Source organism: Salmo salar, chromosome ssa19 (assembly GCF_905237065.1).
Source record: "Salmo salar chromosome ssa19, Ssal_v3.1, whole genome shotgun sequence".
In the NCBI taxonomy this organism is placed as follows: domain Eukaryota; kingdom Metazoa; phylum Chordata; class Actinopteri; order Salmoniformes; family Salmonidae; genus Salmo; species Salmo salar.
Window position 1 is genome coordinate 650,922 of NC_059460.1, and position 27,826 is coordinate 678,747.

At 42.3% G+C, this 27,826-nt stretch overlaps 1 protein-coding gene across 2 annotated transcripts; it reads left to right on the forward strand.

Moving 5' to 3' along the window:
• Positions 1-430: 430 nt before the first annotated feature.
• On the forward strand, positions 431-27,826 carry LOC106578253 (serine/threonine-protein kinase SBK1). Of its 2 annotated transcripts, none has more exons than XM_014156911.2 (5): positions 431-1,007; positions 1,124-1,250; positions 22,746-22,984; positions 25,312-25,514; positions 25,916-27,826. In XM_014156911.2, exons 2-5 carry the CDS (start codon positions 1,213-1,215, stop codon positions 26,756-26,758), a joined length of 1,323 nt encoding a protein of 440 aa, XP_014012386.1. In that variant the 5' UTR covers positions 431-1,007; positions 1,124-1,212; the 3' UTR covers positions 26,759-27,826. The 2 variants fall into 2 exon arrangements, with proteins under 2 accessions (XP_014012386.1, XP_014012387.1); XM_014156912.2 differs by having other exon boundaries at positions 1,129-1,250.

Genomic DNA, 27,826 nt, shown 5'->3' on the forward strand with positions numbered 1-27,826 from the left:
TACTTGAGGCCATAAGCTTCTGAACTATGCAACAGTCATTGGTGTAGTAGACTGCTCCTATTAAGTAAAACGCATATAAATCTGGGCGCTAGGACCCAGTGCACGTTAGCACTGCTGCCAGAAGATGGATACCAGATGGGAGGGAACAAGAGGAGGAGGCGAAGCAAGAGGATTTACTCCGCCCAATTCCGTCCTCGTGAGATAAGACATTTTTGTTTGGACGTCTATGAGAGAGTGTCGGATTATGTGAAGCTTATTTGATCGAATATAAATTCAATAATGTTTAGACTGTTGCAAATGTAATGATATAAGTGGATGAACGTGGCATTCCAGCAACTTTCAGAAAAACTACTTAGTTGTCCCTGTTGTTCACACGTGTATCTGCACTCTCATTGGCTAGAATTGTCCCACCTGATCTCGCCTGCCTTCAATCATTGAGGACATGTATTTCCATTGTTAGAGCGGTCCCTCAGCTATCTTGTAGGCTAAATAGAACATATCATCTTTGGGAACAATGAAGCGCTGTCTGGTAGTGCTACAGAGAGATTGAGATTGGGAACAGTTGTGAAAGGGATAGTAAAAAGCTGACCACATATTCCCTTGCTTGGAGTAACAGACAATACCAGCCTGACGCAAAGAGGAGAAATTGAGACACAGTGAATAGGTGGAGATAGAGAGTCGTGTCATTTTCCACGCAGGTTGAAAAGTATGCTGCAAATGAATGCATTTGATGTGGTGCTGAATTGGGTCATGCAGACCACAAGAAAAGCGAAAGACACACACACCCGCCTGCCGTTGCCTTGCAGGTTGAGCGGTGTGCGCTTTCCATAGAGGAACGGATCATCTTGCCACCCATTACCAAACCATAGAAGATAACAGTGTCAATTCTCCAGTGGCACCGAATAATCCAAAACAGAAGAGAGCCTTTACGCACGGAACCAAACAGAGAATTACCAACACAGACGAGAAAACAAGACACAAACCCGGACCGCAATTCAGTTCACACTGTAGGCTATACTTTTTTCAGATAAAATAACACAGCATAATTGTGCTTTTATTATAAACTGTCATATTATTGACTCATTCGTTAATGTTGAAATATGATTCATTTAATTTAAATCAGAATAGATCAAAAACAGGAGATCTCGTCAACCAGACCCCAGTGAATCAACTGGTCAATTGAAGAGTGCAGGTGCTCCTTGCACCGCGCGAATGCAGGACCACGGAGGAGAGAGACAGGTCGCCAGCAGGTGAGTTTCGTTTCAACATCTGATCGGATTATCACACACAGATCATTTGAAAGTTACCTGATTAACATAGGCTAGCCATACATCGTGTAAAATATGATGCAATGGCAACTTAAATCATAAACGCAATGAACCGTTATTTATTGGTCAGTATAGGGTTTGTTTGTTTGTAGGCCTATGATGCTTTAGGCTATATGCATCACAGAGAAAGATCCCTAATATTTTGCTGAAAAAAGTGCATAATTTTTGGTGTAGTCTGAAGATTTCCAGTGGACTTGATTATGGATTATTCATTCAGCAGATTGGGGTCATTAGGCCTATTTCCCATATATATATAAGGAACATTTTCTTTAGACTTTAACTATTCACCATGCAATGTGTTTTCTTTGAGGAAAAGGTGACATCTTCATGATAGCTTTAAGGGGCAAGGGTATGAGGTCAGGTCAATGTAAAAGTGATCTCTTCTGAACCAAACTCACTCCGACAACACCACCATCATTTTCATCCCCCAAAAGGTATTAATCTAGTGCCTGTACATTTTAAATCAGGCAGGGTATCCTTTACCGGGCAGCACTCTGCATTTGCTATTCAGTACCATTATACACAAATAGATTAACAAAATGGGCACTCAGGAGGCATCATAAAGTGAGTGTACACTCTGGTCAGTGGCGGTAATATCTCACTGGTAATGCTCATTTAAATGAGTGTCTGACTCTATTGAACAAAAAACAATAAAAGCTGCAAGCCTTCTGGGGAGTAATGTACTCTAAATGAAACATGATGACAGCGAAGAGTTGGACATTCATTTAATTCACCATGTATTGCTTGATGACAAAACAATACTTCCTTGAATTGACCTTGTATGGCAATAACAGTTCCATACTTTGTTTAAACCTGTACACATGTGGAAATTCGCCTATATGGATAGGGCCAAATGTAAATGTTTCTAACTGAATAAATCTAAAAAGCATATTATGACCATGGTAGCAATTGAAAGAGAACACTTTGGAGATTATGGAGAAATTATCAGACCAAAGGTGAGGAGACAACAGTTCTCCTGACTGAAGACTGAATTCAAACATTAAACTGTTAATTTTATGTGCATTTTACATTTACTGTACTTTTTGCAGAATTTGTCAATAATGAAATCTGAAAATACTCTGGATACATTTAGTAACATAATAACAATATTCATGAAAATGTTGGGGTAGGTGCAACATATAAGAAAAAAATATTACAAAGGTTTGAGTGAGAGGCCTAACTGGTGTCTCCAAGTGGACACACATCTGTCCAAACTGTGCACAGTTCCTTCGTAATTTCAATGCACTTTTATGACTCAAGGAAAGCGCCTTCAACTATAAAGGTGCTTTTCTTTTAGCTCTCCTAGCTTTGCCATTGAGGAACTGACGCAGGTAAACTTATTGTTTTCTGTTTGGAACACAGCCCTGCATTCCCACCATCAAACAATTACTGTTGTTGTTGAGGCAATCCCCCAAAAACTTCCATTATAAATCTCAATCTGGGTCAGGTGAGCATCATTTGTGAACATGACTAGCTAAGTTAAACTAATATGATCTTACAGTGTTAGGCTTTCACAAGGCACTTCAACTAAACATATTGTAATTTTGGTGCACATAGAATGGACTCATGAATGCAAATTTTCTTCAAAATATGACAAACATAGGCTCATTCTGTTTAGGACAACCCAGGGTCTGACGCATGTCATCCTTGTAACTGTAAATCAAACATAGCGATCATAAATGTTGATATTGTAAATTACATGAGTTTTGAAATATGGAAATGGGAAGTGCACATTTGGACTCACGGGTGTGTGGTTGCATCCAAGGTCAGCCATACAAGGATTGTTATAGCCAAACCAATGATCAAGGACATCAGCTGCACGTCTATGCAATATCATCAGACAAAATGAGAGTGAGAGACAACCAAATAAAACAGACAAACAAGGAATATTCAATGACCTTAAAATACACTATACTGAATTCCAACAATCAACACCTTTATTTATTATCATACGAAGAATGCCTGTGTAAATGGTTAGTGGGTTTGGATGCAGGTGTCACAGATTTCTTCGTCGCTAGATGATATAGCGAAATCATCGTCGGAGAACGTGGACCAATACGCAGAGGAGTTAGTGCTCATCATCTTAATTTATTAAACGAATGTGAACACGGAGGAAAAACAAGAAAACGAAATAAGACTAGTGACAGTTTTACAGGCATAAATAACGCAGTGCAAAATACAACTACCCACGAAACACAAAGACACACACACACCCTACTATATAGGACTCCCAATCAAAGGCAACTCAACACAACTGTCTTCAATTGGCAGCCCCAATTAACTATACATAGAACAACAACCCTAGAACCTATACCAACCACTAACACACCCCACTACACCACACACAAAACCCCATAATACAAAACAAATATACCTCTGCCAAGTCCTGACCAAATATAATACAACTAATACCTAAATATTGGTCAGGACGTGACATTACCCCCCCCTAAAAGTGCATACACTGAATGCACCAACATAAAGAAAACCCAATACCAAAATAAACCCCCTAAACTAAAGGGAGGGAAGGGAGGGTGGCTGCTGTCAACGACGGCACTGTGCTACACCCCCCCTCCCCAACCCACCTATATTGGAGGTGGCTCCGGTTCTGGCCTACTGCCCTCCAGACCGTAGACAGACTTGCTTGGCTTTGGACAGTAGGCAGACTCCTTCGGTTCCAGGTCGTAGGCCGACTCCTTTGGTCCCGGTCTGTAGGCAGACTCATTACAGTCACAGTTACTTGATTCTAATTTGGGATCGTAGCCAGACTCACCCGGTTCTGGGTCACAGGCAGATTCCCTCAGTCCTGGGTCGCAGGCCGACCCCCTTGGTTCCGGGTCGCAGGTATACCCCGTCGGTTCTGGGTCACAAACAGACCCCTTCGGGCAGACAGGCCGCTCTGGCAGCTCCAGGCAGATGGGCCGCTCTGGCAGCTCCGGGCAGACGGGCCGCTCTGGCGGCTCCGGGCAGACGGGCCGCTCTGGCGGCTCCTGACTGGCGGGCAGCTCTGGCGACTCCTGACTGGCGGGCAGCTCTGGCGACTCCTGACTGGCGGGCAGCTCTGGCGACTCCTGACTGGCGGGCAGCTCTGGCGACTCCTGACTGGCGGGCAGCTCTGGCGACTCCTGACTGGCGGGCGGCTCTGGCGACTCCTGACTGGCGGGCGGCTCTGGCGACTCCTGACTGGCAGGCGGCTCTGACGACTCCTGACTGGCGGGCGGCTCTGGCGACTCCTGACTGGCGGGCGGCTCTGGCGACTCCTGACTGGCGGGCGGCTCTGGCGACTCCTGACTGGCGAGCGGCTCTGGCGGCACCAGACTGGTGAGGCTCGGCTGACGCACTAGATGCCTGATGCGTGGGGCTGGTACTGGATGTGCCAGTCTGGGCACACGCACCTTAGGGCTAGTGCGGGGAGCGGGAACAGGCTGAACAGGACTAGGCTGAATATTTGGAAGCTTGGTCCGGGTTGCTGGTACTGGTCGTGCTAGACTGGGAGTACTCACTTCCGGGATACTCCGAGAGGCAGGAACCGGAAAGACTGGGCCATGGACGTGCACAGGTGGCCGTGATCGCACCGCCTGCACAACCCGTCCTGGCTGGAACTAGTAGCCCTGCACAAGCGGGGTGCTGGTACAGGGCGGACTGGGTGTGTGCGTGCGTATGGGCGAGATAGTGCGCACCTCGGCGAAACACGGTGCTCTCCACCTTCTTCGCCCCTTCCTGCACTCACGGGTAGCTGGCTTATGGCTCTTCCTACGCCCAGCCAAACTACCCGTGTGCCCCCCCCAAAAAAAATCTTGGGGGTGCCTCTCCGGCTTCCTAGCCAGACGTGTCCCAACGTAGCATTCCCGTTCCACCCCAGCCTTCTTCCACGGGCCCTCTCCGGCCAGTATCTCTTCCCAAGTCCACTTTTCGGAATAATCCAAATATTCTGCGTCCCGCTCTTTACTCCGCTGCTTGGTCCTGTATAGGTGGGTAGTTCTCACACAGATTTCTTCGTCGCTAGACGATATAGCGAAATCTTCGTCGGAGAACGTGGACCAATACGCAGAGGAGTTAGTGCTCATCATCTTAATTTATTAAACGAATGTGAACACGGAGGAAAAACAAGAAAACGAAATAAGACTAGTGACAGTTTTACAGGCATAATAACGCAGTGCAAAATACAACTAACCACGAAACACAAAGACACACACACCCTACTATATAGGACTCCCAATCAAAGGCAACTCAACACACCTGCCTTCAATTGGGAGTCCAACCCCAATTAACTATACATAGAACAACAACCCTAGAACCTATACCAACCACTAACACACCCCACTACACCACAGACAAAACCCCATAATACAAAACAAATATACCTCTGCCACATCCTGACCAAATATAATACAACTAATACCTAAATATTGGTCAGGACGTGACAGCAGGTTAATGTTTATTGTCATGAGTCTTGTCCTTTTTTTAAATTCTCGTTAGTAGGGACATCAAACGTTCAGCCTGCTGCATAAGACCTATGGATGCTCTAGTCTAGAGCACCTGGTTAAATTGTGCTTAGGAGGATTTTTTGAATCTTAAATGGTTAAACTTGTGAGAAATATTTGATCATTTAAAATATGCAAGTTTGCTTTATTTACTATCATCCTAAATTAAGATATTGAATTATTTTGTCATTTAGCAGACGCTCTTATCCAGAGTGACTTACAAATTGGTGCATTCACCTTATGATATCCAGTGGAACAACCACTTTACAATAGTGCATCTAAATCTTTTAAGGGGGGGGTTAGAAGGATTACTTTATGCTATCCTAGGTATTCCTTGAAGAGGTGGGGTTTCAGGTGTCTCCGAAAGGTGGTGATTGACTCCGCTGTCCTGGCGTCGTGAGGGAGCTTGTTCCACCATTGGGGTGCCAGAGCAGCGAACAGTTTTGACTGGGCTGAGCGGGAACTGTGCTTCCTCAGAGGTAGGGAGGCGAGCAGGCCAGAGGTGGATGAACGCAGTGCCCTTGTTTGGGTGTAGAGCCTGATCAGAGCCTGAAGGTACGGAGGTGCCAGTTCCCCTCACAGCTCCGTAGGCAAACACCATGGTCTTGTAGCGGATGCGAGCTTCAACTGGAAGCCAGTAGAGAGAGCGGAGGAGCGGGGTGACGTGAGAGAACTTGGGAAGGTTGAACACCAGACGGGCTGCGGCGTTCTGGATGAGTTGTAGGGGTATATAGTCAAAATTGGCTATATTGTAAAAGTTCTGGATTTTTTTGTTGTTGCTTTTTGTTAGGGATAGGCATTAGGGTTAGCAGTGGGGTTAGTGTTAGGTTTAAAATCAAATGTTATGACTTTGTGGCTGTGCTAGCTAGTGACCACTGCAGAGCTGCCTCCAGAACAAGATTAATGACGAAAAAAGCTGACCTGCAGTTTAGACATCCATCTTACTCCAAAACAAAAATGTAACAGTTAAATAAGTAGTGTCTAATACAAATAATAAGCAGAATGTCAGGTGTTAGGGCTGGGCTGGAACAGAAACCTGCACAACCAGTAGATCTCTAGGAGCAAGGATGGCCATGCATGTTCTAGGCCTATGCATTGTTACTTTAACAGAATTGTTGTAGTCCTACAACCAATTTTAACCTCTATGGGCTAGGTGGGACGCTTGCGTCCCACCTACTCAACAGCCAGTGTAATCCCGTGGCGCGTTATTCAAATACCTCACAAATGCAAAAACTTCAATTTTTCAAACTTATGACTATTTTACACCATTTTAAAGACAAGACTCTCGTTAATCTAACCACACTGTCCGATTTCAAAAAGGCTTTACAACGAAAGCAAAACATTAGATTATGTCAGCAGAGTACCCTGCCAGAAATAATCAGACACCCATTTTTCAAGCTAGCATATAATGTCACATAAACCCAAACCACAGCTAAATGCAGCACTAACCTTTGATGATCTTCATCAGATGACAACCCTAGGACATTATGTTATACAATACATGCATGTTTTGTTCAATCAAGTTCATATTTATATCAAAAACCAGCTTTTTACATTAGCATGTGACTAGCATGTAACTAGCATTCCCACCGAACACTGCCGGTGAATTTACTAAATTACTCACGATAAACGTTCACAAAAAACGTAATTATTTTAAGAATTATAGATACAGAACTCCTCTATGCACTCGATATGTCCGATTTTAAAATAGCTTTTCGGTGAAAGCACATTTTGCAATATTCTCAGTAAATAGCCCGGCATCACAGGGCTAGCTATTTAGACATCCAGCAAGTTTAGCCTTCACCAAACTCCGATTTACTATTAGAAAAGTTTGATTACGTTTGGTGTTCTTCGTCAGAATGCACTCCCAGGACTGCTACTTCAATAACAAATGTTGGTTTGGTCCCAAATAATCCATTGTTATATCCAAACAGCGGCGTTTTGTTCGTGCGTTCAAGACACTATCCGAAAGGGTAAATAAGGGTGGCGAGCATGGCGCATTTCGTGACCAAAAATGTCTAAATATTCCATTACCGTACTTCGAAGCATGTCAACCGCTGTTTAAAATCAATTTTTATGCAATTTTTCTCGTAAAAAAGCGATAATATTCCGACTGGGAATCTCCGTTTAGGTAAACAGAGGAAAGAAAACAAAGCATTCGGTCGACGCGGGCACGTGCCTGAGTCTCACAGTACTGTAACCAGCCACTACCCAAACGCGCTACTTTTTTTCAGCCAGAGCCTGCAAAGCCACGATTCAGCTTTTTGCCGCCTTCTGAGAGCCCATTGGAGCCGTAGGAAGTGTCACGTAACAGCAGAGATCCTTTGTTTTGGATAGAGATGGCAAAGAAGGCCAAGAAATGGTCAGACAGGGTACTTCCTGTACAGAATCTTCTCAGGTTTTGACCTGCCATTTGAGTTCTGTTATACTCACAGACACCATTCAAACAGTTTTAGAAACTTTGGAGTGTTTTCTATCCAAAGCCAATAATTATATGCATATTCTAGTTACTGGGCAGGAGTAGTAACCAGATTAAATCGGGTACGTTTTTTATCCAGCAGTGTCAATACTGCCCCCTAGCCCTAACAGGTTAACACAAACCTAGACAGAAAACAATCACCCACAAAACCCCAAAGGAAAAACAGGCTGCCTATGTATGACTCTCAATCAGCAACAACGAACTACAGCTGTTCCTGATTGAGAGCCACACACGGCCGAACCAAAGAAACAAACCAACATAGAAAAATAAACATAGAACGCCCACCCATGTCACACCCTGGCCTAACCAAAATAGAGAACAAAAACCCCTCTCTATGGCCAGGGCGTTACACTGTGCCTTAAAACAGCTTGGAAAATTTCAGAAAATGATGTCATGGCTTTAGAAGCTTCTGATAGGCTAATTGACATCCTTTAAGTCAACTGGAGGTGTACGTGTGGATGTATTTCAAGGCCTACCCTCAAACTCAGTGCCTCTTTGCTTGACATCATGGGAAAATCAAAATAAATCAGCCAAGACCTCAGAAAATAAATTGTAGACCTCCACAAATCTGGTTCATCCTTGGGAGCAATTTCTAAACGCCTGAAGGTACCACGTTCATCTGTACAAACAGTAGAACACAAGTATAAACACCATGGGACCACGCAGCCGTCATTTCGCTCAGGAAGGAGACGCTTTCTGTCTCCAAGAGATGAACGTACTTTAGTGCGAAAAGTGCAAATCAATCCCAGAACAACAGCAAAGGACCTTGTGAAGATGCTGGAGGAAACGGGTACAAAAGAATCTATATCCACAGTAAAACGAGTCCTATATCGACATAACCTGAAAGGCCGCTTAGCAAGGAAGAAGCCACTGCTCCAAAACCGCCGTGGCAGCATCATGTTGTGGGGGTGCTTTGCTGCAGGAGGGACTGGTGCACTTCACAAAATAGAGGGCATCATGAGGGGCTAAATTATGTGGATATATTAAAGCAACATCTCAAGACATCATTCAGGAAGTTAAAGCTTGGTCGCAAGGTTCTTCCAAATGGACAATGATCCCAAGCATACTTCCAAAGTTGTTGCAAAATGGCTTGGAGTGGCCTTCACAAAGCCCTGACCTCAATCCCATAGAAAATGTGTGGGAAAAAATGAAAAAGCGTGTGCGAGCAAGGAGGCCTACAAACCTGACTCAGTTACACCAGCTCTGTCAGGAGGAATGGGACAAAATTCACCCAACTTATTGTGGGAAACTTGTGGAAGGCTACCCAAAACGTTCGACCCAAGTTAAACAATTTAAAGGCAACGCTACCAAATACTTATTGAGTGTATGTAAACTTCTGACCCACTGGGAATGTGATGAAAGAAATAGAAGCCGAAATAAATAATTCGCTCTACTATTATTCTGACATTTCACGTTCTTAAAATAAAGTGGTGATCCTAACTGACCTAAGACAGGGAATTTTTACTAGGATTAAATTCAGGAATTGTGAAAAACTGGGTTTAAATGTATTTGGCTATGGTGTATGTAAATGTCCGACTTCAACTGTATATACAAAAGTATGTGGACACCCCTTCAAATGAGTGAATTTGACTATTTCAGCCACACCCGTTGCTTATAGGAGTATATAATCTAGCACACATCCATGCAATCTCCATAGACAAACATTGGCAGTAGAATGGCCTTACTGAAGAGCCCTGTGACTTTCAACCTGGCACCGTCATAGGATGCCACCTTTCCAAAAGGTCAGTTTGTCAAATTTCTGCCTTGCTAGAGCTGCCCCAGGCAACTGTAAGTGCTGTTATTGGAATGTGGAAATATCTAAGAGCAACAACAGCTCAGCTGCGAAGTGGTAGGCCACACAAGCTCACAGAACGGGACTGCGGAGTGGTGAAGCGCATAGCTCATAAAAATCGTCAGTCCTCAGTTGCAACACTCACTACCGAGTTCCAAACTAACTCTGGAAGCAACGTCAACATAAGAACTGATAGTCGGGAGCTTCATGAAATGGGTTTCCATGGCCAAGCAACCGCACACAAGCCTAAGATCACCATGCGCAATGCCAAGCGTCAGCTGCAGTGGTGTAAAGCTCACCACCATTGGACTCTGGAGCAGTGGAAATGTGTTCTCTGAAGTGATGAATCATGCTTCATCATTTGGCAGTCGGACAGACGAATCTGGGTTTGGCAGATGCCTGGAGAATGCTACCTGCCCGACTGCATAGTGCCAACTGTAAAGTTTGGTGGAGGAGGAACAATGGTCTGAGGGCGGTTTTTCATGGTTTGGGCTACGCCCCTTAGTTCCAGTGAAGGGAAATCTTAACCCTACAGCCAACAAAGACATTCTAGATGATTCTGTGCTTCCAACTTTGTGGCAACAGATTGGGGAAGGCCCTTTCCTGATTCAGCATGACAATGCCCCCGTGTACAAAGTGAGGTCCATGCAGAAATGGTGTGTCAAAATCGGTGTGGATGAACTTGACTGGCCTGCACAGAGCCGTTAACTCAACCCCATCCAACACCTTTGGGATGAATTGGAATGCCAACTGTGAGCCAGGCCTAATTGCCCAATATCTGTTCTCAACCTCACTAATGCTCTTGTGGCTGAATGAAAGCAAGTCCTCACAGCAATGTTTAAACATCTAGTGGAAAGCCTTTCCAGAAGAGTGGAGGCTGCTATATCAGCAAAGGGGGAATAAACTCCATATTAATGTCCATGAGATGTTCGGTGAGCAGGTGTCCACATACTTTTGTAATGTATTTATGAAATAAATTGACCATTGTTTCCAATTAAAATCACAGTAAGGTACTTAATTGTTACCCGGAAATGATTTGATATTGGACCTTTTAAAGTGTAAGAGGGAGATGTCCACTTGAAGTTGCCTAGCTGCATCTATTATCAGAGGAGACAGTTCCCATGGAAATGTAATGTTAATTTCACACCAATATGACTAGAGATGAATAGACACTCAAACAGAACAGAATTGTAAGATAGATGAGACGAGGCAGGAGGGATCAATTATAGATTCAAGACAAACAATGTTTACACTAAACAATGCTACGTTTAGTAAATAACAAAGAGGACATACAGGTAACTGCCGAAATAATGTAAACATTTTATTTTTGTTTTATTTATTAATTTAAAAATAACATTTTAGGGGGTAGATCCGCTTTAATATTACAGATTGTAGCTTCCATCAATGTAATTGTCTGCATCACTTCCAATCCCCCATATATTTCTGGGCATTATATATACAGACACACAGTTGAAGTCGGAAGTTTACATACACCTTAGCCAAAAACATTTAAACTCAGTTTTTCACAATCTTAAAAATTCCCTGTCTTAGGTCAGTTAGGATCACCACTTTATTTTAAGAGTGTGAAATGTCAGAAAAATAGTTAAGAGAGTGATTTATTTCAGCTTTTATTTCTTTCATCACATTCCCAGTGGGTCAGAAGTTTACATACACTCAATTAGTATTTGGTAGAATTGCCTTTAAATTGTTTAAATTTGGTCAAACATTTTGGGTAGCCTTCCACAAGCCTTCCACAAGCTTCCACAAGTTGGGTGAATTTTGTCCCATTCCTCCTGACAGAGCTGGTGTAACTGAGCCAGGTTTGTAGGCCTCCTTGCTCGCACACGCTTTTTCAGTTCTGCCCACACATTTTCTGTTTGATTGAGGTCAAGGCTTTGTGATGGCCACTCCAATAACATTACTTTGTTGTCCTTAAGCCATTTTGCCACAACTTTGGAAGTATGCTTGGGGTCATTGTCCACTTCCTGACTGATGTCTTGAGATGTTGCTTCAATACATCCACATAATTATCCTCCTTCATGATGCCATCTATTTTGTGAAGTGCACCAGTCCCTCCTGCAACATGATGCTGCCACCGCCGTGCTTCACGGTTGGGATGGTGTTCTTCAGCTTGCAAGCATCCCCCTTTTTCCTCCAAACATAATGATGGTCATTATGGCCAAACAGTTCTTTTTTTGTTTCATCAGACCAAGGACATTTTTCCAAAAAGTACGATACATTTAAACGATACATTTAAACTCAGTTTTTTACAATCTTAAAAATTGTGCAGTTGCAAACCATAGTCTGGCTTTTTTATGGCGGTTTTGGAGCAGTGGCTTCCTCCTTCCTGAGCGGCCTTTCATGTTATGGCGATATAGGACTCGTTTTACTGTGGATATAGATACTTTTGTTCCTCCAGCATCTTCACAAGGTCCTTTGCTGTTGTTTTGGGATTGATTTGCACTTTTCACACCAAAGTACGTTCATCTCTTGGAGAGAGAACACGTCTCCTTCCTGAGCGGTATGACGGCTGCGTGGTCCCGTGGTGTTTATACTTGTGTACTATTGTTTGTACAGATGAACGTGGTACTTTCAGGAGTTTGTAAATTAGCTCCCAAGGATGAACCAGACTTGTGGAGGTCTACAAATTATTTTCTGATGTCTTGGCTGATTTCTTTGGATTTTCCCATGATGTCAAGCAAAGAGGCACTGAGTTTGAAGGTAGGCCTTGAAATACATCCACAGGTACACCTCCAATTGACTCAAATGATGTCAATTAGCCTATCAGAAGCTTCTAAATTCATGACATAATTTTCTGGAAAGGCACAGTCAACTTAGTGTATGTAAACTTCTGACCCACTGGAATTGTGATAAGTGAAATAATCTGTCTGTAAACAATTGTTGAAAAAATTACTGTGTCATGCACAAAGTAGATGTCCTAACCGACTTGCCAAAACTATAGTTTGTTAACAATAAATTTGTGGAGTGGTTAAAAAATGAGTTTTAATGACTTTATCCTAAGTGTTTGTACTTCCGACTTCAACTGTGTGTGTGTATATATGTATATATGTAAAATATATTGCTGTTCAAAAGTTTGGGGTCACGTAGAAATGTCCTTGTTTTTGAAAGAAAAGCAAAACATTTTGTCCATTAAAATAACATCAAATTGATCAGAAATACAGTGTTAATGTTGAAAATGACTATTGTAGCTGGAAACGGCTGATTTTTAATGGAATATCTACATTGGCATACAGATGCCTATTATCAGCAACCATCACTCCTGTGTTCCAATGGCACGTTGTGTTAGCTAATCCAAGTTTGTCATTTTAAAAGGCTAATTGAGCATTAGAAAACCCTTTTGCAATTGTGTTAGCACAGCTGAAAACTGTTGTCCTGATTAAAGAAGCAATACAACTGGCCTTCTTTAGACTGGTTGAGTATCTGGAACATCAGCATTTGTGGGTTCGATTACAGGCTTAAAATGACCAGAAACAAAGCACTTTCTTCTGAAACTCGTCAGTCTATTCTTGTTCTGAGAAATGAAGGTTATTCCATGTGAGAAATTGCCAAGAAACTGAAGATCTAGTACAACGCTGTGTACTACTTCCCTCCCACTCCTCTTTCTATTCTGGTTAGAGCCAGTTTGCGCTGTTTTGTGAAGGGAGTCTACCATGGCTATGCTTCCATAGGATGACAGTGCCCCCATCCACAATTGAACACTGTTGGGAGATTCTGGAGAGGCGGCTGAGACAATATTTTTTTCCACCCCATCAACAAAACACCAAATTATAGAATTTTTTGTCAATGTGTCGGTGTCTGGTATAATCTATGCCAAGGTGCATTGAAGCTCTTCTGGGTCGTGGTGGCCCAACTCCCTTTTGACACTTTATGTTGGTGTTTCTTTATTTTGGCAGTTAGCTGTACATGAGACAGATACACAAACTGAGAACAAAAAAGAGACCATTTGGCATTAGTCTCCCAGGATTCAGCTCTATTCTATTCTCAAGCCAAGAGTTTGCTCAGTAAAGGTTGTCTGGCTATTCCACTAGCCATCTCGTGTCTATGCATGTGGAGGTCCAAGCTGTTACCATTTTGATATTTGTGTGTGTGTGCACGTGCACGCTTACACAGGTTCTGTCTGTTTGTTAGTGTGAACCAGAGGAGGTTGGTAGGAGGAGCTATAGGAGGACAGGCTCATTTTAATGGCTGGAATGGAATTAATGGAATGGTATCAAACATATGGAAGCCACATGTTTGACTCCGTTCCATTTATACCAATCCAGCCCTTACAATGAGCCCGTCCTCCTATAGCTCCTCCCACCAGCCACATCTGGTGCAGACTATTCTGGATCTTAAAGGGTATGTTTTTGTCCGTTAGGGGCATTCTGGGCTTTAAAGGGGATATCTTCCCACTGGGCACACCACATCATTGCAACATGGAGAATTGGGTAATATTTGGCAGATATGTTAAGCAATGAGATTCCAACCTATTTTGACCCACTCAAAAAGACAGCCAAAAGTTTGTTGAATTCCCAATGTGTTATCACTATGCTTTCAAACATCGAAAAGCACCACCAAATTCCAATGGAAAATCAATGTCTGATTTTTGGTTTACTTATCACGTAAATGTGTTATCGCTGCACTTTCAACCATTTTTAAAAGCACAACAAAGTTAAAATGGGAATACAATGTCAGAAATGTTGTTTATTTATACAACAACTTAACTTATTTGGGCTAGGGGGCAGTATTTTCACATCCGGATAAAAAACGTACCCGATTTAATCTGGTTACTACTCCTGCCCAGTAACTAGTATATGCATATAATTATTGGCTTTGGATAGAAAACACCCTAAAGTTTCTAAAACTGTTTGAATGGTGTCTGTGAGTATAACAGAACTCCTATGGCAGGCAAAAACCTGAGAAGATTTCATGCAGGAAGTGGCCTGTCTGACAAGGTGTTGTTGTTCTTGCTTCTGTTTATTGAAGAGTCAGGATCTTAGCTGTAACGTGACACTTCCTACGGTTCCAATAGGCTCTCAGAGCCTGGGAAAAACCTGAACGATGACGACGCAGCCTCAGGCTGAAACACATAATCGCCTTTGCCAAGTGGTCTATCAGAGGACAATGGAATTAGGCGCATGCCCGATTCGACCCCGTGCAGTATTTTCTTTCGGCTGTTTACCTAATTGCAGATTCCCGGTCGGAATATTATCGCTTTTTTACGAGAAAAATGGCATAAAAATGTATTTTAAACAGCGGTTGACATGCTTCGAAGTACGGTAATGAAATATTTAGAAATCTTTTGTCACGAAATGCGCCGTGCGCATTTGGGATAGTGTCTGGAACGCACGAACAAAACGTCGCTGTTGGAACATAACTATGGATTATTTTGGACCAGACCTACATTTGTTATTGAAGTAGAAGTCCTGGGAGTGCATTCTGACGAAGAACAGGAAAGGTAATCAAACTTTTCTAATAGTAAATGGGATTTTGGTGAAGGCTAAACTTGGTGGGTGTCTAAATAGCTAGCCCTGTGATGCCGGGCTATCTACTCAGAATATTGCAAAATGTGCTTCATCCGAAAAGCTATTTTAAAATCGGACATATCGAGTGCATAGAGGAGTAATGTATCTATAATTCTTAAAATAATTGTTATGCTTTTTGTGAACGTTTATCGTGAGTAATTTAGTAAATTGTTAGTAAATTCCCCGGAAGTTTGCGGGGGGTATGCTAGTTCTGAACGTCACATGCTAATGTGAAAAACTGGTTTTTGATATAAATATGAACTTGATTGAACAAAACATGCATGTATTGTATAACATAATGTCCTAGGTGTGTCATCTGATGAAGATCATCAAAGGTTAGTGCTGCATTTCGCTGTCTTCTGGGTTTTTGTGACATTATATGCTATCTTGAAAAATGGGTGTCTGATTATTTCTGGCTGTGTACTCTGCTGACATAATCTAATGTTTTGCTTTCGTTGTAAAGCCTTTTTGAAATCGGACAGTGTGGTTAGATTAACGAGAGTCTTGTCTTTAAATAGCTGTAAAATAGTCATATGTTTGAGAAATTGATGTAATAGCATTTCAAAGGTTTTGAAAATCGCGCCACAGGATTCAACTGGCTGTTACGTAGGTGGGACGAATTCGTCCCGCCGGTCCTAGACAGGTTAATGTGTTATCACTGTGCTTCATCTAATAGCACAATCAAATGACCTGGATTGCAGTTGAGATTACATTGAAGTACATGGTGCAAGTGATCAATGCCGTTTGAGATTCTGCACAGATTATTACAGCAATTGTGAAGATTTCCACAGACCTGCGACCCTGAACATGGAGGCTTTCTATGTATATGATTACATAAGAAGACATTTATTGTTACAGTAATCTCAAAATGTGGTCATGGATGTGTTACTCATTTTAAGGTTGAATAAATAATGTTACATTAGTTTGTCAGGTATCCGTAACATTAGACTATTTACTGTCTTAGAAAAGTAATACTGAATTGTGCTTGGTTGTCCAACATTTGAAGGAGAAGCTCCATCTCTGCCACTGAGTCTGGCTATAATTCCACTTTGTCTACAAATTCATAATTCATATGTTGGACTCCCGTTCCCCTTTCAACCAAAACCAAAAAGTTAAAGAATAAGACTAAATCAAATCAAACTTGAATGCACTTTTAAATATATTTTGATTTAATCCTATTCTTAGATTTTTGGTTGAGATGGAGACGTAACTCCAACATATTTATTATTAACGTGTAGATTCCATTTGACATCAACCAAAGCTAGAAACCCTAGGCCTAAATCTGTTGTCTAGTTTTTGTTTAATCCTGGGATGAATTTAAACAATAGCTATTGATGACTTACCAAACGCTATATAGGCCTAAATAGCTTCATTGATGATGTATGATTGATAAAGTATGGTTCCATTTAACTTGCTCTGTTGAACCTACCCTTTGGAATGACTTCGATAGGAACAGTAAATGTATTATGTGGAGATTTCTCGACATCATTCTCATGATAGCACAGTGGTTATAGTCAGTGACAAATATCAAAGCTAAGAAGGGTTTGGTTAAAACCTTGAATGGGAGACCGAAGGGATAGCTGTAGATATATAAACTCTCCAGTAGGAGGTGCTGCCCAGCCTGTAGTTTTTTTCTTATAGTGGATTTTACGTTGAATATCTGACATTGTTTCAAAGGTACAAATTCAACATATTTTATATAAGGTTTGTCTATGTTGAGAATTGGTTACCATGATGAATGACATAATCCTGTGGTTGAAATTTTACCCTCAAAATAAAAGTTTACGTTTATGACTTTTTTCAATTCCAATGTATTTTCCACATCGATTCCACATCACAATTCATTGAAACAATGTTTATTTTAACCAATTTCTGCACAGTGGATTGTCTGTTAGGGTTAGCGATGTAGTGCTGCGCTGACTGCTGCTGGAGAGGTCGTTTTTCAGTTCACAGCACATTAAACAATAATGCAGAAAATATGTAATTGCTGCATATGGTGATCTCTAGAGTCTAGTCTTGAGCAATGAAGGTTCAGAGGTGCTAAGAATGACATTTTTTATTTTTTTATTTCACCTTTATTTAACCAGGTAGGCTAGTAGAGAACAAATTCTCATTTGCAACTGCGACCTGGCCAAGATAAAGCAAAGCAGTTTGATACAACAACACAGAATTACACATGGAATAAACAAACATACAATCAATAATACAGTAGAAAATGTCTATACACTGTGTGCAAGGGAGGTAAGGCAATAAATAGGCCATGGTGGCGATGTAATTACAATATAGCAATTAAACACTGCAGTGATAGATGTGCAGAAGATGAATGTGCAAGTTGAGAAACTGGGGTGCAAAGGAGCAAGATAGATAAATAAATACAGTATGGGGATGAGGTAGTTGGATGGGCTATTTACAAATGGGCTATGTACAGGTGCAGTGATCTGTGAGCTGCTCTGACAGCTGGTGCTTAAAGTTAGTGAGGGAGATATGAGTCTCCAGTTTCAGTGATTTTTGCAGTTTGTTCCAGTCATTGGCAGCAGAGAACTGGATGGCAAGGCAGCCAAAGGAGGGATTGGCTTTGGGGGTGACCAGTGAAATATACATGAATAGGAAATGTGAGACTAGAGTAGATCTGCAATCTGCTCACCCATTTTAATGGCAGCCATACTGAATTATCTAATTGACATACCTATATTGAAGTGTTTTGATCCAAGTAGTGAAATTTGTGTATGAATCATTTGAGTATGCAGACTCTTTTTAGTTATTTTACTGGCTCAATAAACTCTGGGACATGAGGATCTCACACAAGTGAAATCCCTATATATCCATGCTGGGCAGAATGGGAGCGCAGTGGGGCATGTGGCCTTAGCTGAACACTAATGTTGAGTCGTGAGGAAAGAGGCCCGGTGGAGACGCTCGGCCTCCCTCACGCAGAGCCGCAGCTGCTCTCTGGGAGATATGGGAACACAATGGTCCTTTGATAGTGTCACTGCAGGACTGTGTGCACATGGGCACACACACACAAATGAGTGCACAGACACACACACAAACAAACACATGCGGTACACACACACACACCAATATATGTGCAAACTGAGCTCACATAGTCACACACTTGTACACACTCAAACATTCACAACACATTCAGTGCACGCATTCATCCAAACCCAGACTCACACATAACCCTCTATCAACACACCCACAAAGCACTTTGCAGGATCCCCATTTCCCGGTTCCTATTTAGAACATTATACTGCAGCTGATGGCATCTCTCTTCCCTTCATCCCATTCTGGGTCTCTTAATCATGTTCTGCAAAGGAAATGAGGTGGCTGCGTCTTAGGTTCGGAGGTGTTTTTGTCTTAGTGGAGGCTGAGTAATGCAATTAGATTTGATGCCGGAGTGTTGCATGTTCCCCCCCTGGAGCCCTACGCGGCTGCAACTACAGCTAGCCAGCTAGCGCTTAAGGAGTGCCAGTAAACAAACAGTCTCTCATCTACTGGGTTCATTATGATTGATGGGTCAGGAGTGGGATGGGGAGTCCGGTCTACTCAATCAGTTGAAACACTTTTTTTAACTCAACCTGTTCAAAGCTATTTTTTTATAACAGCAAATGAGCTACATATACAATGAGTATACAATAACATTTTAAGGACACCTGCTCTTTCCATGACATAGACTAACCAGGTGAATCCAGGTGAAAGCTATGATCCATTATTGATGTCACTTGTTAAATCCACTTCAATCAGTGTAGATGAAGGGCAGGAGACAGGTTAAAGAAGGATTTTTAAGCCTTGAGCCAATTGAGACATGGATTGTGTATGTGTGCCATTCAGAGGGTGAATGTGCAAGACAAAATATTTGAACGGGGTATGCATTGTCTATGCAGTATATACTGCATAGACAATGCACTGTACAGTTTTCACTCCTAGGCAGAAGACGTGCTGTGACTTATGTTTATTTCTCGGTCTTGGCTCTAATCGTGACTGAGTAAAGGAGTATATGTGTTCTGATAGAAGATACTTAGTGAGGCACACTTATATTTTGGCCTTGTTTAGTCCCAGCGTGTGAAGATCTGGCAGCTCCAAATAGATGCACCCTACTGCAGTTTCTTCCCTCTAATTAATAATGTAATATTTATTACTTTCTTCCCACAAGATAGCTGAGTAATCTTAATTGGACGAGAGGAAGAACAAAGAACAAAAGCTGGGCTGTGGAGGGAGGGAGAAAGAGCCTTCAGTGAACTAGTCTCTTTGTCTGTGTGTGTGCGTATGTATGTGTGAGAGAGATTGCTCGCTTACCAATGGCCCATCTGTGTGGGAAATACACACTGATGGGGTGTGTGAGTGTTGTGATATCCATGCACAACAGATGACATCTCCGTGTGAGATCAGCCTTATCAATAACCCTATCTGTGTGTACAATACGTAACCACACAGCACATAAAAACAGTCACACACAATGACAAGATTAATATGTTAGTTTGTTTGTTTGTTAAGTCCGCCTTGCATTCCAATTAACCTGCATGGGCTAGGGGGCAGTATTTTCACGGCCGGATGAAAAACGTACCCAATTTAAACAGGTTACTACTCTGGCCCAGAAACTAGAATATGCATATTATTAGTAGATTTGGATAGACAACACTCTGAAGTTTCTAAAACTGTTTGAATGGTGTCTGTGAGTATAACAGAACTCATATGGCAGGCAAAAACCTGAGAAAAAGTCAACCAGGAAGTGGAGGATCTGAGAATTGTAGTTCTTCTTTCTAGTCCCTTTCGAAACTACAGTATCTGTGGGGTTACGTTGCACTTCCTAAGGCTTCCATTGGCTGTCAACAGCCTTCAGAAAGTGTTTTGAGCATTCTCCAGTCACTGGGCAGATAATAGGAGCTCAGTTACTGAGTGGACTGCCTGGCAATAAAGGGATTGGATATGCTCGATCCCACGCGCGCGCTATTGTCCGGTTGGAATATTATCGCAATTTTACGTTAAAAATACCATAAAGATTGATTTTAAACAGCGTTTGACATGCTTCTAAGTACGGTAATGGAACATTTTGACTTTTCGTCTCTGGTTCCGCGCTCGCGCGTTATGCCTTTGGATAGTGCTCTAAACGCACGAAAAAAACCGGAGGTATTTGGACATAAATATGGAGTATTTTGAACAAAAACAACATTTCTTGTGGAAGTAGCAGTCCTGGGAGTGCATTCTGACAAAGATCAGCAAAGGTAAGAGAATATTTCTAATACTAATTCTGAGTTTAGGTGCCCCGAACTTGGCGGGTGTCTGTATAGCTTTCTGTGATGGTGAGCTATGTACTCAGAATATTGAAAAATGTGCTTTCTCCGTAAAGCTATTTTAAAATCTGACACAGCGGTTGCATCCAGGAGTAGTCTATCTATTATTCTTTAAATAATTGTTATATATTTTGTCAACGTTTATGATGAGTATTTTTGTAAATTGATGTGCACATTCACTGGAAGTTTGGTGGGAATACATTTTCTGAACATCACGCGCCAATGTAAAATGCAGTTTTTGGATATAAATATTAACTTTATCGAACAAAACATACATGTATTGTGTAACATAATGTCCTAGGAGTGTCATCTGATGAAGATCGTCAATGGTTAGTGCTTCATTTAGCTGTGTTTTGGGTTTTATTGACACATGTCCTTGCTTGGAAAATGGCTGTGTGATTATTGTTGTCTATGTACTCTCCTAACATAATCTAATGTTTTGCTTTCACTGTAAAGTCTTTTTGAAAGCGGACAATGTGGTTACATCAAGGAGAAGTGTATCTTTAAAATGGTGTAAAATAGTTGTATGTTTGAGAAAGTTGAATTATGACATTTTGTTGTTTTTGAATTTGCCGCCCTGATATTTCACTGGCTGTGTCCCGCAGGTGCTAGCGTCCCACGTAGCCCATAGAAGTTAACTCATCTTTTTTTCTTTTATATATATACATTTTTTATTGAAGTTTTACAAAATGTACATCAATGTAAGTACAAAGATTTTACCATATCCTAACCACCCTCCCTTCCTCCCTCTACACAAGATCCCCCAGTCCCTTCCCTACCTCTCCGCCCTACCTCAGTCCACCCACCTCAATTCCAAGCACTCACCCCATATACCCAACCCACCCCACACCCTCCTTCAGGTCCCAGAGATAATGTGAAGTGTTGTTAGATCAAATCCTTTTTCATATCCTAAAAAGGTCCATATAGCATGCACGATCGATTTTGTATTTCCACTCGTTCAATTCGCAAAGAAAGGAATCTGTGAAAATCTCACCCTAAACGTTGTTTCAACCAGTCAAATCGCATTCGTATGTATTCCTCAGAGATCCTAGAACGTAGTTGACCATGATGTCCTTCTGGACTGACTGGAGAGTTGGGTTGGCCTCTCCGGTCCAGTTCTAAATTGGTTTAGGACCTATTTAACCAGTCAAGAGTTTTCTGTCACCCTTGGTGACCATAACTCAGAGAAAATACATAATACATGTGGCGTTCCACAAGGTATGATTTGGCGTCCGGTACTGTTCAGTTTTTATATATGTTACCTCTTGGCAGCATTATCGGAAAGCACAGCATTGATTTTCACTGCTACGCAGACGATACACAACTTTACATTTCTGTGGCACCAGAGGATTTTAGCTCCACGGATAAATTATTAGACTGTATTAGTGATTTAAATACTTTGATGGCTCACAACTTCCTCCAGCTAAATCAAGACAAGAACGAGGTACTTATTGTTGGAGCCAAAGCACAGAGAGAGAATCAAGCCGCGTATTTTAATTCACAGGCAAAAAAAGATAAAACACCAGGTAAAAAAACCTAGGTGTTATTTTAGATTCTGAACAAACTTTCAAGTCACATATTAGGAATGTGACCAAAATAGCTTTTTACCACCTGAGGAACATTGCCAAGAGCTGGCCGTTTCTCTCTACGGCTGATACAGAGACTTTATTACTTCAGGTAGCCTAGTGGTTAGAGCGTTGGGCCACACACACTGAATGACATTCAAGGTCAAGTTGTCACATTTATGTGTGTTATCGCCAATAAGCCTGCTGTATTTAGCGTAACACAGTTTTTCTTGTCTCAGACACATGAATTTATGTTGTCTGTTTGTGTTTTGTTCTGTCCCTAGTCTTCCCCACAGCGTCAAGGTGAGCCTGTCTCTGTTGGGGCCGGGCCGGGTGGGTGGTGGAGGCTCTCCCAACTCCAAGGTGGGCTACTGCGGTGGTGGAGGGGTGCCCGTGGAGGACATGCAGGCCCTGGCCATTACCTCCCTGCCGGGTGCAGACGTGGCAAAACACTACGAGCACATCCGCGAGCTGGGCAAGGGCACCTATGGCAAGGTGGACCTGGTGGCACACCGCACACAGGGTGAGTCAGAGGGCATGGGTGTGGTGAAGGGACATTGTTGGCGGCAAAAGTTTCCATAGAGTTTACATGTCAACGGTCAATGAAAAAGGGCACTACCGTGACAGGGGATTGTGAGGTCAAAGGTCACCATAGTGTAAGATGTCAGGGTGACAGGGCTATTCAGGTTGAAAGTTAAGTACAAGGTTACATGCCATTCAACTGAAGATGGCATTAGACTGGGTAAAAGTGAAGGCCTTAATGCTCAAATCAGTTTTGTTTTTCAAATCCATTTTGGACTAAACTACAAGTGACCAAATCGGGTTTGTGTGTGTTCAGACAGCAGTCATTTGCTGAGAAGGCTACCATAGTTGTCATAGTAATGACGGGTATGTGTGCAGTGGTGTAGGCTGATTTGTGATGGTGCTCATGCTTCCTCTCACTCAGAAGTTATGTAGCAAGCTCAGATGACAATGCCTGCCATGGACGTTTCCCAGTTGCTTTGAATGTTCAAAATCATAGGGTAAGAACACTTTCAAAGCCTCAAAGGATGATGATCCAACTTTCAAAACAAGTCCTTTTTGGCTAGCCACAACAGTCAACTAGGCAGCAAAGTAGCTGTTTAGCTTTCTAGCACGTTCAGTAATGAGTTTTTTTAAGCAATTAACAAGTCAGTTATCTACCACATGTTCTTGTCAAACTGTCAACAGAGTAGCTAGCAAATGTCAAGATATGCCAAATAAGAGTCTAAAAACCACTTGAGGGCAAATAAATCAGATTTTACCATTCAGTCACATGGCCAGGAATCAGATTTCTGACTTCAAACCACCTACGAAGGTGGCATACGAATGTGGCTTGAAATATCCGATTCCATGTGCTTTTTGGCTGTTCAGACTGCAGGAAAAATAACAGATTCGAATTGTATCAGATACACAGAATCAGGCATATTTAGTTCAATTCACTTAATACATGTCAGTTAAGTTTATATTGCCTTGCCTAAGATATTTCTCTGATACTGTACAGCAAGGTTATAATAATAAACTGAAACTAAAAGTAATCATGAAAAAACGATTTAGTAAACTGAGATAAAAGAATTAACAAACCCGTTTGAAAAACTAAAAATATACTGAAACTATTATCTTTGTCTCCAAAACAAACTAAAATAAAATGTTAGATTTTTACCCCCAAAGCTTAGACAAAAACTAATGGGGTTTTCAAGCTACTGAATCTGACAGGTAAATGCTGCCAGGAGATGCCAATGTTTCAAATAGGTCTAGTTTGTATCACTATTAGTCTCTCTGGACAGACCGGTTATAATACTTCAAGGTCTGGGATATCTGAGATGACATCACTATCATTAGCTATCACTAGAAAAAATCGTTAGGTTGCTAACTTGATTCTTCTTATATGTCCTACTGAGGTGAAAAAGCATTTGATTGGTGTAAATATGGGCGAGAGAGTTTCCTTCCACAATATTTTTTTGCACCAGTTTCAGCACTGTTCCTTTTAAATCCTACTCACATTGATATTTATTTTATCATTTAAAGAGCCAAAGCATTTTCCCCACCACAAGCTGAGGGATGGCTCTGGAGAAATGTAACCACTCTCAAATTCATAGACAGCGCTATGGAAACAAGAACTGACCATCCATGATATCACAATTATAGTTTTAACCATGCTTTGAGGCTTTACAGTGTTTGTTTACATTTACTTTGTTTACAAACATGAAGTAAAACAAGCTTATATTTTGAGTTCTGATGGGGAATAACAGTTTAACTAAGCTCATGAGGCATTTATAAATTATATTATTCAAGAATCAATATCATTTAATTTAAGTAAAACATGTATGAAGCAACTGCTGATTGCCCCTTTAAACCTAACCCAACCTATGACCTGATCTATCACCTTATGTATTGCTGCCCCCTGGAAAAAACACACACACAAAAACTATACAACACAAATGGCACCTAGCCTGGCCCACGCATGCTTTCTGTCTCTAACACTAAAACTGTAACGTAATAATATAAAAATGAAATAATAATTACTTTATACAACTGAAACAGGTCTAAAAACTAATTGAAACTAAACTGAATTCCAAATACAAATCCCAACACTAATAGAAATAAAAACGAATATAAAAAACTATAATAATCTTGCTATACAGAATGTTGATACAGTATGTGAGTTGTTGTAACGTATTTAACTCAGGCGTGTGTGTGAGCGTGTGCTTGCTTCTGTGTGCGTGCGTGTGTCTGCCTGTCTATCTTCTGAAATGTTGCCAAACACATTTCCCTATTGGACATTAAAGTATTAATTCATTAATTCTGTCCATCACTGTGTGTACATATCAGGCACCAAAATGGCTCTGAAGTTTGTGACCAAGAGCAAGACGAAGCTGAAGAGCTTCTTGAGGGAGTACAGCCTGACGGGAACACTGAGCTGCAGCCCATTTATCATCAAAGTCCTGGACGTACTCTTCGAGACCGAGGATAGCTACGTCTTTGGACAGGAGTATGCCCCCGCTGGAGACCTGTTCGACATCATTCCTCCCCAGGTACCTTACTGGTACTGGATTGTACTTATCTCCACACCAATCACTGTTCTCCCACACCCTAGCCAATCAAACACAGTGTTTCAAAGCACTGTGGTTCTGGGATTGGAACCTTGTCCTTACTCAGACTTGAGCTGCATACTCATTTAGTGTACTGTAGGGCTCTCGTTTAATTTCAGTGGAGGGACTGGTACCCAGACTCAAAGGTTCTTATTCTAGGTTGTTAAAGATGAGTGCAATATAACGCTTAACAAGAGCCTCTTTGTCCCACTTTAGTCCCTCTACACCTCTATTCTATTTCTTTCTCATTTCATTTATTGTACTTCGTTTTCCTCCCCTACTGTAAAATCTAAAACTGACACCACTTTCTCTTTCTTCACTCCTTCCTCCTCTCCTCCCTGTAGGTGGGTCTTCCGGAGGAGATGGTTAAGCGCTGTATGCAGCAGCTGGGTCTGGCTCTGGACTTCATGCACAGCAAGAACCTGGTGCACCGTGACGTCAAGCCCGAAAATGTGCTCCTCTTCGACCGCGAGTGCCGACGCGTCAAGCTGGCTGACTTTGGCATGACGCGGAGAGTGGGCTGCCGGGTGAAGCGCGTGAGTGGCACCATCCCGTACACAGCGCCGGAGGTGTGCCGCGCCAGTCGTGCCGAAGGCTTCCTGGTGACCACCAGTCTGGACATCTGGGCGTTTGGAGTGCTTGTCTTCTGCATGCTGACCGGTAACTTCCCCTGGGAGGCAGCGCTGCCTACTGACGCATTCTATGAGGAGTTCAGGCGCTGGCAGCGGGCGGAGTATCCCACGGCGGCCTACCCATCCCAGTGGCGCCGCTTCACTGACGACGCCCTGCGCATGTTCCAGCGGCTGCTAGCTGCCGAACCTGAGAAGCGATGCGGCGTGAAGGACGTCTTCTGCTTTGTCAAGTACGAGCTGGTCAGCGAGCTCCGACGCCGTGCCTCCTACCAAGCCAAGCGAGGCGAGAGGTCCAGTTCATCTGGTGTATGCCCTGCAGGCTGCACCTCTACCTCCTCTTTGTCCTCCTCCTCATTGCGTTCCCACAGACACCCAGAGCCCTCCACTCCCCCAGGAACAACCTCCCTCTTGCGCCCAGCGCCCCTGAAGAGGAGCGTCCTCTCTGACCCCCACTCCCCTCAGGAGGAGTCTCCTGGCCAGCACCACTCTTCTCTTGGTCGAGAGAAGACCAAGGGCCAGATGGTGATGGCTACTGCTATAGAGATCTGTGTCTGACAGAGACTGGATGAGCAGTGGTATCTGTGGGCGTTGCCATGGCGATAGGAACCTGCGCAAGGTACTTGTAACGGCCATTTTGACTGGAGTTAAAGGTTGACGTATTAGAACGCTGCCGAGAAGAAGCCCAATGTCGAATTCTTGACTGTGACACAGATTGGTATCAGCACTCAAGGCAGTACATTCTTGGACAAGTCATCACTAGCGCATGCGTTTGTAATTTTTTGATTTCTGACCTTAGACTGTTTTCTGAGTTGGAGAAGCAACATTCAAGAGTCCACTAACTAACGTCGTTTTTTTCACAGCAACTCGTTCCACTGTTCAGCTATTTTGCTTCTTAGTACACACATTAACACTGCTAATGATGCTAATAGAAACAGTTCTAGCCATTTCTTAACATTGGGTTCAGTAGAAACACTCAATGCTCCCTGACGTCACATTTCCATTCTGCCTCCTTTCTCCCTAATTTCTCTTATTTTTATATTTCTTCTTCTGCTTCTCTCTCTATATATATAAATACCTTTGACCTGGGGAGGCCCAAACCTTAGCTGATCTAGTGACATGCTGTAGAAAACTAGCTGATCAGAGGGCCAGCGATCCAATAGGTCAAACTGATCTTCTATCTGACTGACATATCACTGAACGAATGGGATTCCACGGCAGTTCCGGCCATTTCCAAATTGTGAAAATGGCTATGGACATAGGGGAGAATGATTGTTTTTCAAAAGGAGAAAATATGTGAAGGTGACTCTCCAATGTAGCAGTTACTATGACAATGGGACATTGCTCATCTAGACTGTCTGAACTGAGACAGGACCCGGCTGTCAGACATCTCAGGACATCTCAGCGGTTACTTCCTGTCTCAGAGTAACTTCCTGTTGAGGGTTACAGGTGATTTCCTGTAGTAGACCAATGTTTAAAAGGACACATTTCATTCTGTAACAGTGCGCTAATTAGTTCATACAGGCATCTTCCAATGTGAAAAGAAATGAGAAAATATATAATTGCTTCTGTTGACATTCAAATGCTTGGAAACTGTTATAGAAGAGAGGGAGTGTTTATTTTATA